Source organism: Pseudopipra pipra, chromosome 20 (assembly GCF_036250125.1).
Source record: "Pseudopipra pipra isolate bDixPip1 chromosome 20, bDixPip1.hap1, whole genome shotgun sequence".
NCBI classification, from domain to species: domain Eukaryota; kingdom Metazoa; phylum Chordata; class Aves; order Passeriformes; family Pipridae; genus Pseudopipra; species Pseudopipra pipra.
The window spans coordinates 72,022-85,805 of record NC_087568.1 but is presented as its reverse complement, the minus strand read 5'-3'; the positions used below and the strand labels follow the sequence as shown (position 1 = coordinate 85,805).

Here is a 13,784-nt window from a genome sequence, read left to right as displayed (position 1 = left end):
GAAGTGAGGTCAAATTTATAGTTTATTACATATGAAGGAATAAATCCTCTGTTTCTCCTTCACAGAGGTGATAAATAGCACTTAAACAGTTCCAGATGTAATAGGACTGTTTCTATTTGGATGTCACATCTAAAACACAAACCATACACGCTATCAAATGACATTAAAACCAATGGTAATACATCAGCATTTAAGACAAGTGGTAAAGAGTCTTTGAACACAAATGTAGCAACAGTCTTAACAATATGCAATTATTAAATTACAAAGCAGTCTGCTACCATTCAAAGGCTTAATTAAACTGACATTTCAGATTGATAACACTCTGCATAAACCTTTACAGACATAACATTTTCCATTCAACCAGATAAACAGCTAATAGAGCTATAAATAAGCAGAAAATAATATCTTAATTTTCTCTTCAAGTCATGTGCTAATATCACAATTTCCAGTAGCAAACAGGAATCAGTCAGTTACAGGTCAGCAACAAAGGGAAGCAGCTAGGCAGTATACAAGCTGATGAAATTGCTGTGCTCAACTAATAAGAGTAAAAATACTTTCTAATCTGCATGCAAGTACCAATATTTGCTGCATAATCTCTGGAGCCTTCCCATATTGTTAATATTAGGTTCCCAGGGTATAATTTATTCCTTCACAAAATCAGACTAAGCCTATCTGAGAAAATAGTGCTTTAACAGAATTAGCAAGCACTGTGCACATGAACCATGACATCGAATTGTTAACAATGAAAATAGTATGGTACTCATTTTCATACACAGAAGCCAACAAAAATTATTTTTAACTTCCTTATTGCTTGCAGATGGGACTTTTCCCTCCCCCACCTTTTATGATCCCATTATTTTAGATTCCTATATATATAATCTTGGGACTTTTAATCCCCTAAAATTTATGGTGGAAATTACAAATATATATATATTTGTATATGTGTATATGTATATATATTGAAAACCAAATCCAAACACAAAGGATTATATATTTCAAATGCAGACTAAGCCAACAGCTCTGGAAAAGCCATTGCATCTGCAAGCACAAGTTATAGACTCACACCTTTAAGAAAACATACATGAGCTGGCTGTTACTTGGTCAAACATACATAGAACAGCAGAAAGTATGTCAGGAGCAGCAACTTTGACCATACGTAACTGGTTAGGCAATAGCGGTACCCGTCCCCTGCCTTATTAAGCACTATTTAAATATTTATTCAGTTGACTATCACAGTACTAAAAAAAATAAAATAAAAATATCAATTTGAATCTACCAATCAATTCCAAATGCTTGTGCATTTATAGAAATAATCTCATGAAGGCAGATAGCAAACCCGCTATTCATTCTAGGTGCATACTTGCATGTATGTTATGCATCGAAAAAAACCAAAAAACCAACCACTCACTGCCAACAACAAAAAAACCAAACAAACAAAAAACCAAACCAAAACCACAACGAAACCAACCAACCAACCAAAAAAACCCCACACCAAACACACTCAACCCCAAGAAATCAAACCAACCAAAACAAACCAAAAGAACCCCACCTCAGCCCCAGACAAGGGAAGGACTGTAACTACAACAGGCCCTACATTTTCCTTGCCAGCCCGGAAAGAATGTATGCATGCATCCATTCACTGCATGATCTCTTGCTACCCATGAACAGCTATAGACCTTTCAAATTGCATGTGGGTCTTTGTTTCTTATTAGAGGGAAGTGTTTTGTTACTTTCAAACACTTTTAAGATTTATGTGTACTGCATTGACACTAGAAGAAAGAACTGGACAAAAATGACCATTAGTCTGCAACAGTTTCTAAAGCCCAAACTGGGCTTTAGGGACCTTGGAAAGGGCCCATCAAAGCCTCAGCCTTAAGGGCTGCATATTGTGTGTGTGAAAGAATTAACTTAGCTCACGTGTCTTGGGGTTCTTGAGTCACACTTCAAAGCTGGATAGTTTATATGCATGCTGTGATTCAAATGCAGGACAAAGATGATGAGTAGCTCAAAGTGCTGCATACCCATTTTGAAAATATTTTTGAATGGAAGTTCATGGGGTTGGGTACTGGACTACATGATATGCAGTGGTCCCTTCTAACCTCAACTATTTTGTGATTCCATGCATCATTACCCATGCTGGTGCCGAGGCACAAATACATTCTAAATTAACTGCCTGAACAGTCTAACGCTTGCACCAAAGTAAATGACCTGTAATTTAGTCCTCCTAAGGCACAGTGCTGAAGTGGTGACAATACCATTATCAAAAAGGCGTTAAGAGCCCTGCTGCTGCCAACAAATCCAGCACATTGGGATAGAAAATATTTCTTGCAGAAACTTAGCCAAGAGTCCTGAACGGGCCTTCAGTTAACCTTAGCTTGACAGAAAGTGTTCAACCTGGTAACAATTCTTCCATCATGGAAACAATGTCTTCCATCCATCTGTAGCAAGATTTTTCAGTTTTCCTATTAGAACAACACCCATCTCATATAGTTGTAGATTCAAAGATTATCTTTTCTCCCAACCATGAGATGGTCAGCCAACATCAAGAATGCAGCCTACAGGCAGCTTTAACATATGATGTTAAAGTAGGAAGGGTTGTGCTTAGGGTACACATGGCTACAATTTCTGCCCAGGATTACTTTTTAAGTTTTAATGAGTATATGCATGCACATGCTGGAAAAGCAGAAGGGAAACAACATGGCTCTAAATGCTGGAGTGAAAGATAGTATAGTTGCCCATCCCAGCAGCCTTCTAACAAGCCTTGTCCTCTTACACCAGTCTGAAGTAGGAGAGGTTCCACAGATGTATAAAAACCTTGCCCTTCATAAATGATGCACAAGAGCTTATCTATCAATACCACCAACTGCCTCTTGATTTTGATTAGCAGTCTGAACGGTAGGGATCTAAGACAATATTTTGAGAGAAACAGTGACTAGAAGCTAGTTCAGAGAATACCAACTCATCACACTAAGAAGCACAGAATTCATGGTAGTCGGATGAGACTACTAAGAACACACAGAAACCATGTCCTTGTACAGTAGATATTTGTCCTGCTATGCCAGCAATTTCACATTATTGTGTTGATATTTTGTCTTTTGACACAATAAATGAGATACAGAATTTGGTTCTTGTGGCTCATGTCAAATGAAACTGGAATATTATTACCACGTTCTCTGCCTTCTACCTATACTCTGCTGCTCTCATACAGTAAGTAGGTAGTAAACTACACTTACATGACCCTAAAGCCTCAAATACCATCTCCAGATGTCACATAAAACAAACTAGAAGTTGCATCATCCCTCCCTACTTCTTTTGCTAGGTCTGATATTATCCCTATAAGATGCACTGATTAATTACAGAAGCAAAAACTCAGTAAGTGGAAGCCTTGTTAAGGCACTTACTGGACACATTAAGAATGAAGATACGTAATTTTTTTCCCAGGGTTCAGATACTTCCTGTCCTATATGAGTAACAGTCTGTTAGGTCTGGCAGTTCTCACTGTGACCTGAGTAACAGCTTCTACCTGACCCATCAAATCAAGCTATAGAATAAAATTCAGGTGGGAGGTAGGAGGGGATGCAGTTGCTGGGCTGCCCTCTTCAAATGATACCAACATCCTGTTCCAGATAAGTACAAGGCTGATCTGGTTTTCTCTAGCTTAAGCAATCAAATATCTGTACTCTTACAGTTCATTGGCTAGATATCATCAATGCTGTGATTACAGGCAGACCTTCAAAGGATCTTTCACTCACACACACACACACACACTCTCCCACTCTCTCCTTATTGGAAGTAATACTTTACAGCTACTGCTGTAGTTCTGGTTAAAGAAAATAACTCTTGCTTTATGGTCCTTTCTTCTATAATTATATCTAGAATTCACAAGTGCCACACCTATATGCATTCTGACTACCATCATAGGCAGGAGTCAAGCTTTCTGTCAAGCTCTTCTCATTTTTCTTGATCTCTCTAGTGCTCCAACTCTAAGGCTAGTCTTTCAGGATACCTAAATATGTATTTGTTCAGGTACTTCACAACAAGTTTTAAAATCTCCATATGTCACTTCAACTGGTATTAAACCATAGTAATAATTTTAAATTGTGCTATAATAGCACAGATGAACGTCTGCAATGTATTTAAAATCTGATATCCTAACAGGGCAAAGCAAAGTTTCCAGTTAAAATTATATTTTAACTAAAGTCCCAGTTATGCAACACACTGGTATATTCTTCAAAAACACCCACACAACAGAAATTAAATACTACGTTGAGAAATTTTATTGGGAAAACGTGGTTCTTTTGCTTTCTAAAAATACTTAAGTGCTAGCAGTGTCCCTGGAAGTGGATTCAGTACAGAAGTGTTTACAGCTTCCAGGAGAATAAGCACCACGTGATACTTTCAGATTGATTTTTTAAACCTTAGCTGCCCGCATAAATAAGGATAGGGTAAATTAACACAGTCTCTGGAAATAACATTCTCAAAAAAGAATTATAAGCTCTTGCAAAGACTTTGCTCTGGTACTTCCTTTTAGATGCTTATTAAGGCTCACCCCACATATCTATGAGCGCAAAACCCACTAAAGTAATAATAGCCTTTTGCTCCTAGACTAATTGCTGTTGAAAATATTGCTTCTTCTCTTGATTAGCCACTCCAGTTGAGAGTAAGAAATGATGCTTCCAGATAAGGCCTTAGATATTTTCTTAGATGGAGCAATTCAGCCGTTATATACAATAAACTGAGAAAAAAGTACTTTGCAAAAGCAGTTTTACATTCAGACAGACGGCAGAAAAAGGCACACATCTCCAGATGACCAGACTTGAACAGAAAGTGAAATCATGACATGTGAATGGTACTGTGAAATAAAATCAAGGATACGGGAGTATTTCTACATAAATAACAAGAAATACTTGCTAATAAAGCTAAAAACTTCATATATAAAAAGGTTGGAAGCATCATGCTTTCATGAAAAAAACCAAAACCAAACAAAACAAACCCCTTGCAAAGGGGTTCTGGAGGAAAGGGTTAAAAAAAAAAAAAAAGAAATCAACTTTTCAATATAAAACCAATATAAAACATAAGAGCCAAGATGACTATTTCATCATAGAAAACTAGCTTATTATTAGTGAAATTTCAGTCTCCATCCAGTTAGAAAAATACAACTGTCTGGAACAATGACTTACACTGTTGGTGCTAGTGCAGACATCAGCTAACGGCTGATGCCTGCACAGGAATCTCTGTGTAGTCAAAACAATCGGGGTTGGCTCTTCTGCCTGTAATGGAAAAATCTGCAGATGCACTACAATAAAAGTTTTCCAGTAGATGGATTGGGGTTTTGATTTAGGGGTTTTTTTGCTTGTTTGTTTGTGGGTTTTTTAGGGGTTTTTTACTTACAATTCTTAAGAAATATTTTGAAAGCTTGTGTTTTCTATAAAAAGTTTCTCTGCTCAAGGATTCTTAACACCAAAACAGTTTTCAAGTTTCTCTAAACAATGTGCATGGACAAGCCAAAGCAAAGAAATCAGTATCCTCATATCTTACCTGATTATTCAGTGAACATACCAGAGCTGCATCATTTCAAAGACTGACTGCATTGCTTAAAATGACCTTGCCTGCAAGCCTCTTTTTTTTTGTTGTTGTTTTGTTTAAGACTGAAAAACCAAAAGCATTGATTTATATTATAAAATTCCTCTTTTTACATGGCATACACTGTTGTAAAACAACTCAGGATAGACACAACAGCAATTAACTTTGCTGCATGTCATTCAGGTACTTCAAAGTATAAGAAGCTCAGAACAAGTAATACTTCTCATTTACTTCAGTTTCAGCCTAAATCTATTATTGATTACCTACTTGTTAGAATGCCACAAAAAGTAATGGTTCATTAACTGAGAAAACATACCTATGTCAAAGATATAAGCATCACCAAATCAGGCTGTGCTAGCCAGAACAACATGGGTTCTATGAAGATTTATCACCAGTACTTCCAGCCACATTTTATCACCAGAAGCAGTGTTTGTGACATTCCCATAGAGCTCACAGAGTTGTAAGAAAATGTGAAGTAAGGAACAAAGGTTTTATGACTGTCTTCATTTCAAGTCAATGATGTCTTCATCATATAAAGAAATCAGCTGAAATGGATAGCTAGATGGTGAGCTCCCCTCCCTGTGTGCTAAAGTATCAGGATCTGAACTAGTGGAAAGATGACGTGTTTCAGAATAGCTTTCAAAAGAGCTTGAGATTATCCTGCAAAGACGAAGACAAAAGTTACTAAAAAAAAATACACAGTTTGAGGCAAGAAGGAACAATAGCTATTTCTAAACTCAATCAAGTTATCCTAAAGACAGATACAGACCACTGCAACTGAGTTTCCTCCTGTTTTACTCTACTGAAAATAATCAAAAGGTAGTATTAATGAAGCCCCTCATCCAACAAACTTCCAAATGGAGAACTAAACTGAACATGGTTTTACACTGCAGCAGATTTTTTGTTTGTTTGGTTAATCTCAGTCTCCTGTATCTTGGCTGAATTCTGCCAGTATTCTACACAAACACAGCTTATGAAAACAGTGAAAACAAGAGAATGGCAGTGGGGTCAGTGCCGAATAGACAAATGCTATGGTGTTTCTTCACAAAATTTATTCTGGAAATAGCAACACAAGAGCATATGAAGGAAAAAGCAAGAGAGTCTGCAGAGTGCAGACTCAGTAGTCCAAATCTTAATTACAGGCTCAGTTGCAGCAGGCCTCCACAAAATCCCATTTAGTCTTGCTTTGCTCATCAATGTGTCTTAAGCAAAAAGTATAATTGGATCAGTACTTACCGTAATAAGATACTCTAGCAAACACATTAGCATGAAATGCATATGGCTATACAAAGGTCTCAGTCAGCCCCAGCCAACTGAGATAAGCATGAACAATCAATTCTGAATATATTTACAGTCTAACTCAGTCTCTTTTCTAAAGCCAGTATATTTACCTGTCACTACTAGTCGATCTTACTGCTCCCTGCTTGGGGTCTGACTGTCTTCGAGGAACCTTTTTGTGCTTCTGTGTGCTTTCTGTCCTGGGTATAGGCTCATCCAAAAGGCCTCAATAAAGGAATAAAAGACTTAATACTCTCAACAGAAAATAAAGCATTCATGAAAATGTTAAGGTATCTGTTGCTAGTTTCCATTATTAACCATTTCTACCTGGCTTAGAATATGGTCATCTTACACATGATCAGACAATGGCTGTACTATTTGCAAATAATGTTTCCTCACAGTTTCATTTTGTTGTTCATTTTAATAATTTATGAATACTAGCTGCATGTTACAAATCTAACTGTGATGGCCCAAAGATTAGAAAGCATGTAATTGGCAACTGATATATACACTGAAGAATGAGGAGAGTTTACCCAGCAATTCTTTACGTGTTCTGCTTGCAATTTCTTTAATTTCCATACGAGATAAGGATAGTGAGTGTGTAACTGGAAGTGAGGCAATGCCACTGGATGTTGTAGTAGCGATGACCTTGGGAGCCAAAGGTGACTTCAGAGGTCGTTCAATGCTTCGCCCAACCAGATTGCTGAGAGGAATTTTGTACAGGTTTCTGCATGGAATTTCACCTGAAATACAGAAAGAAATAAGAATGTTTCATTTTCACAACAGAATCAGTTCTTAACACTTCCAAATGAAAAGTTATAAAGGAAAGTTATACTTGTTGAGCTGGGTGCTTTTTAACCCAAATGACAAAGATTCTTCTTGCTCTGGAGATCTTTCAATATAAATAAGATAGGAGGAGGAAGAAATAGAGAGAAAAAGAAGATTGATTCTTGGTGACATGAAGAACCAGCAGCAGACCCAGGAAGTAAATTAATACAACTTCAGGCTGGTACTTTGACTATTACAACACGACTCTGCACTCTGCAATATTCCCTATGCATTTTAACATACTGCAAATATATTGGAGCCTGGATCTCAAGTAGCTTAAATTATGACACCTCCTCTTAGGCAGCATAAAATAGCATGTTTTCCTAATTCCTAGAAGAAAACTAAACTGCCTTTAAAACACTGAAAATGTGGTTACCTTCTCCTTCCCCCTTCTGCTAACAAGTGCACCAGCAGATTTAAAGAAGAAAAGCATACATACATCTTGCATTATCTAGTTAATGTTCTCTTGTTTCTCCATTATTGTTACACTATAGATTGATTGTTCACAGATCATGTTACACTAAATTGACTGTGCAAACTTTTTCAAGGCTAGAACTTACTTTTGGTTCACAAAAGAGCTTTAGCTATCCAGTGGTAGTTTAGCTTTTCTTAAATGAAAGGCATGGTGTATGCAAAATCTTAAGTTTTCCCACTATTTTATGCTTCTTTTTGCATTATTAGTCATGGCCATATTACCAAAGATGCATCAAGCTACTGAAGCTTAATTCCTCCCTTCCTACAGAAATTATTTCTTCAGAACGGTGCTACCATGTATTTAGAAAAGATCGTACAGGGCAAAAGCTCAGCCAGGTAATTCATATCTGTCACTAAATAGAAAACCTCTTATCCTCCAGACTCTCAGCTAGGAACTCAAGATCTTTTACCATCTTTACTAAAGATCAGCTTCACTGAGATGTGATAGCTATTGGAATTATTAGAGACCATTATTCAAGCTGCCACATTACCTTCTAGAGAAGAAAGAGGACATTCTGGCTTTTCGTAAGCTGTCGGTGTTTGAGGAGAACTCTTTGAACTCATTTCCTTAGAGCTGCTGTCTGATGATCCACTTACTGCAGCAGTTGCTTTAAAATAAATGTCTGACTGAAATGACAAATAACTCATCATTAGTACAGTGAGCTTTTCTTAACCATCTTCCAAGTAAGAGTTTGTCCACTATGTTCTACTGTCACTATTACTGTATTGCTGCTTGGTCAACAAGGGTTGGTCATAGAAAGGTTATCACTGTAAGTGGAGGGAACATCTGTGATGTTGAGCAGAGCATTTGCCCCATAAACAGCCAAGTATCTTAGAACTGTATTACCGCAACCAATAAAGGGCAGCATGATCAATCCTGATTCTCTTTGTACTTGATATAAACTAAAAGCAAACATGAACAGTCAACACAGATCAAATAGCACATATTTCAGTTTTGGCTTGTTAGGTTTTTAGCTGCAGCAACTTTTATGTGAATTAGATCCCAATTATATCACAGAAATAGTCAAACATGATTTTACTGTGTCTTACCCTTGATGCTACAAGTTGAAGCTCAGGCACAACTGCTGTGTGGACTAAGTTCCCATTCACCACTAGTCGGATCTCAATGGAATCAGTAGTGAAAGCAAGGATATAAGGGAAAGCACAGACTGCAATGAAAGAAAAGTTATTTGGCAAGGAAAAATGGTGAAATTCTTTAATGTGAAAGTTTTTCGGATGCTCCATGAAAACTGTTCTTGATCTCTTCTGGCATCTCCCTTTCCTATGAAAAGTTTGTCTAACTGGACGGACATGGAGCTACATCAAGCCTGAAGAAAACTTCACTCTCCATGCCTGGCAGAATGTAGAGAGAATGTAAAATGAAAAACAGAAGAAAGAGTTCAGCAAAGGAAGAACTTGGCACCAAGACTACACTTTCTAAATTTAATCATATGCAGAAACTAAGCTCAAGTGGCATCATGAATGTAAAAAAGTAATGAAGTGTTCCTAGAACATGGTAATTCCACTAAGAACCAAGTGCAAGCTAAAATTGTAATGAAAAACAACCATCTAGTAAAAAGAGATATTTTCTTACCAACAGCATAAGGAACTTGATTCCAGCTGAACTGGAAGTCATAAGCTGATGGCTGGATCAGCGGAGAACCTCCACTGAAAGGATATACCTTTCTGTATTGGCAAACATCTGTAACAAAATAGAAAAAAGCAGCATCAATAACCAGAGGAGGCCACGAAGTTGGTAAGAGGACTGGAGCACCTCCTCTGTGGGGACAGGCTGAGAGAGTTGGGGCCATTCAGTCTGGAGACGAGAAGGTTGTGTGGAGACCTCATAGCAACCTTGCAGTATCTGAAGGGGCCTCCAAGGAACCGGAGAGGAACTCTTCATCAGGAAATGTAGTGACAGGACAAGGAGTAATGGGCACAAAGTAAAAGTGGGGAAATTTATGTGAGATATCAGGAAAAAATGTTTTATTGTGAGAATAGTTAGATTCTAGAACATGGGAGGTTGTGGATGCTCCAACCCTGGCAGTGTTCAAAACCACGTTGGATAAGGCCTTGAGCAATCTTTTCTAGTGGGAGGTGTCCGTGCACATGGCAAGGGGGGTTGGGACTAGATGATCTTTAAGGTCCATTCCGATCCCTTAACATTCTATGATTCTATATCCAAGACCATTTTATAAAAGGAGATTGAGAGAATTACAATGAAATAATGCAATAGTGCCAAGAAGTAGACAGAAGAAAAAACCACAAAGACAGAATGGGACATCACACAAGGAAAAAGGGATGAAATGCTAAATTGTACATGTCTTGAAAACACCTAATAACTGTGTAACTACCTAAAGAATGAGCCAAATCTGAAAAAAACGGGACTTTTTTTAACATGGCAACATCTATAAATATAGAGATGCACATCTATAAAACAGCTAGTATGTCTAAAATAATACTTGAATTTCCAGTCTCTCCAATATGCATTTAAGTTCAAAAGACTATATTTTACAAACTTTCCAGGAAATACTAAAATTTATTTTAAAATACAGACCTGGACTCCAATGAAAAAAGAATTATGTACACAGATTGGGCTATTACCATTTTTGTCCTTCTGTTAACACTTACAGTTATAACACAACAGTAGACCAGCTTCACCATCTTCATATACATCAATAGCCGCAACAAAATTAACCTGCAATGATAATGGAAAAGGTTAAGAGCAGGCAGAAGATATTGTGATTATTCCAGCAGGGTTTTGACTAACAAGCAAGACAATCAGTTGGAGGATAAAAGAAAAAAAAAGAAATAAGTAAGTAAATAAATAGATAAGCATGTTCTAAATGCAGACTCTTATGTTATTAATTTTAATGTCCAGGATAGAAAGATTCAGTTATTACTTGACTGGGCAGCAGTTTCTTAAATAGAAATATAAGCTATGTGTAAAAATCTTAGCCATAGTACATGCAAATAGGCAAATCTGAATGAGATACTGGTGGCCAACAACTGAAGTTATTATGATGCAATTTCATAAACAACAAAACTTTGATACCACAAAGATGAAGCGAAAAGCAAACTGTTGACTAAGAAAGGAGAAAAATGAATTTACGATGGTAACAATATTCCAGAGCCTGAAATACAGTCTCTTTCCTGTGGCTGGGTGGGCACCTGGTGTCCAGCCAAGGTCAACCCACCACACATATCATATCTTATAACTACTTCTCTTGGGAGTTGTTATTATCACATATCCCAAAAGGAACAAATATCTCTGGGTGCCATAAAGCAGCATTATAGAAGTGAAAAGTAACAGAGACGAGGATCTCCATAAATTACACTCCCAGAAGGTCAGCATAGGATGCACTGAGTCTGCAAGAAGTTATGTTCAGTGGGGCTCTGCGAAAACATAGGTTTCAATGATGCAAACTTACTTTATTTGTTTCAACATGATGCAGTCTGTAAGACTCCCCCGTGCTCTCATTGACTAAGTCAAACTGGTGCCGATATGCTACACAGATCATATTGTCACTCTCTCCAGTAGGTCCATCCACCAGCGTCATAACCACTGGAGGGTCAGAAAGGCATATTTCCTATAACATAAATAAAGGAATTATTCTCTTTTTCAAGCTCCTACTGTGGGTGCTGCAGGTACTCCATGATTTTAAAGGGATGTGCTCTGAGCACAGCAACATAACAAAGAACAAGCTGAAACTTAATTTCTAAAAAATCTGAAAGATTTCTTTAGCATATATATGATCGAACTCCATCATATGACATCTCACTTTTATTTGTCTGGAGGTTTGGGGTGACGATAATGCACGTTCTTTGCCTTTCCCACACTCCCCGCACTAGCTGATTGCTGCCCAGTCTGTTAAGGTAATTTGTAATTAGATTACACATACCCGGATGTACTGGAACTCCTCTACTGGAGATTCAGTTGACGAGAGCACAGAGCTGCTGGTTAAACTGTGGTGTGGATTATATTTCTTTGTGACAAGAAGTAGTTTGTTTCGAATAGCCACAACAATCCTCAGTTCACTTCCATGGTGAGTATTTATGGCATACAAATGGCAGCCTGAGGAAATAATGTTCTAGACTGTAGGTGGTTGGAGTAGGGTCTGATTTTTTTTTCTGTATTTGTATGATGATTAGTACAACAGGATTCTGATGCATGTCTTAGCAACACAGAATGAAACCCCCCTCAATAGCATAACATCAACTTCTAGAAAAAGACAAAAGCCTATGACTCCTTTGAAATCTATTTTACCCTTATTCCTAAATACATGGATTTTCACTTTCTGCAGGTTCCAGCTTTCCACAGCAGCTTGCTTCTGAAGACCAGAAAATGTTTATGTCTACTAAAATAATCAGCAACACCCAGACTAATCTAAGAACTACTATTTAATGGAGATTTGCCAGTGTTCCTTGAACTTAAAGTGCGCTTTATTTCAGTTTAAATCCCTGCAAAATTCTTCTCATACCTCCCAATCCTGAAATCCTATTTTTCTTTAACACTTTTCATCAGCAGCAATTGTCAAGTAACATGATACTTTTACAACATTCTAATTCTGGATTATATCATGCTAGTTTTCAAATACAAGTTTAACAAAGTTTGAATTAACTGTCAAGAGAAAACGCTAAAGTGAACACCTACAACTGCCTCAAGGGAGCTAAAAAGCCCCTGGCAACTACTGGCATCATATCACAGTGGAAATAAAATCACCTTTTGTTCTCTCTAGTTTATTTTCTCTGCAGTCGTATTTGCTTCTTATAATTTGCTTTGTCTCTATATCTTTTCGGACAGCACTGAGTCTGAAGACAAGGAGACGAGAGTCCTTCCCTGACACAGGAAGAGAACCAGGAAACAAGAAGTTAAAAAAAGAAAATGTCAGTTTGAAATTAATACTTCCAAAGAGAAGCAGCATCTAACAAATAGAGCAAATACAAGCAAAGCATAATGCTTTAAGTTGTTTTATACCAGAAGCTTCAAGAAAATACATTCTATAGCTCTAGGATGTGGTGACATTTAACAGCATAAATACCAACAAAACACATTTTGTAAAATAGTGACAGCATAAGTAATTACCCCCATGTTTTTGTGCAACTGAATGAATATATAATTCAGTCACAGATATTTGCAAAAAATGTCAAGTTCTAATGGTGGCCATAAACTGACAATATGACCAGTTTCAGGCTTGCCTTGAAGGAAGCACAAATGAGCATTTGGGTATTTCCACCTCCAACTCCTCCCCAGCCTTTCAGAAAGTAACAGCAGTTTCTGTATGTGCTCCTTCATTCTAAATAAGGCATCTAATATACCTATGCTGATAGACACAATTGCCTCATGAGACACACATACCCAGCCACAGTCAGATTCATACAGGAATCAAAGAACAGGGACCTCTCCTACCTTTGTCTGTTCGGGCAATCAAAAGATCCAGAGCTTCCAAAACATGCATCTGCTTTATCTGGAGAGTTTTATCAAATACTTGCACTGATGGTTGACCATCTAAAAAAGAAACACACACATGTATTCAAAATCCTGCTAAACTTTGCTAGTCACTGGTTTTGAACTCTTTCTTTCTTGTAATAAAAGACTCGATTTTTTTCTTACAAAAATG

The 13,784-nt window shown here is 37.4% G+C and overlaps 1 protein-coding gene across 7 annotated transcripts in view; it reads right to left on the bottom strand.

Annotated features, from left to right (window-relative positions):
• GARNL3 (GTPase activating Rap/RanGAP domain like 3) overlaps positions 1 to 13,784 on the bottom strand; it is a 41,822-nt gene that overhangs the window by 1,684 nt on the left and 26,354 nt on the right. For 2 of the 7 annotated variants that reach the window (XM_064676462.1, XM_064676463.1), the window contains exons 19-29: positions 13,574 to 13,672; positions 12,887 to 13,003; positions 12,066 to 12,238; positions 11,595 to 11,753; positions 10,795 to 10,861; positions 9,758 to 9,865; positions 9,214 to 9,332; positions 8,655 to 8,790; positions 7,395 to 7,604; positions 6,975 to 7,086; positions 5 to 6,243 (exon numbers count right to left, since the gene is read on the bottom strand). In XM_064676462.1, the coding sequence (XP_064532532.1) occupies positions 6,087 to 6,243; positions 6,975 to 7,086; positions 7,395 to 7,604; positions 8,655 to 8,790; positions 9,214 to 9,332; positions 9,758 to 9,865; positions 10,795 to 10,861; positions 11,595 to 11,753; positions 12,066 to 12,238; positions 12,887 to 13,003; positions 13,574 to 13,672 (1,457 nt within the window). In that variant the 3' untranslated portion in view covers positions 5 to 6,086. Of the gene's footprint in view, positions 1 to 4; positions 6,244 to 6,974; positions 7,087 to 7,394; positions 7,605 to 8,654; positions 8,791 to 9,213; positions 9,333 to 9,757; positions 9,866 to 10,794; positions 10,862 to 11,594; positions 11,754 to 12,065; positions 12,239 to 12,886; positions 13,004 to 13,573; positions 13,673 to 13,784 lie in introns of those variants that run through there. The other 5 variants (XM_064676464.1, XM_064676465.1, XR_010435405.1 and 2 more) reach the window with 4 other exon arrangements.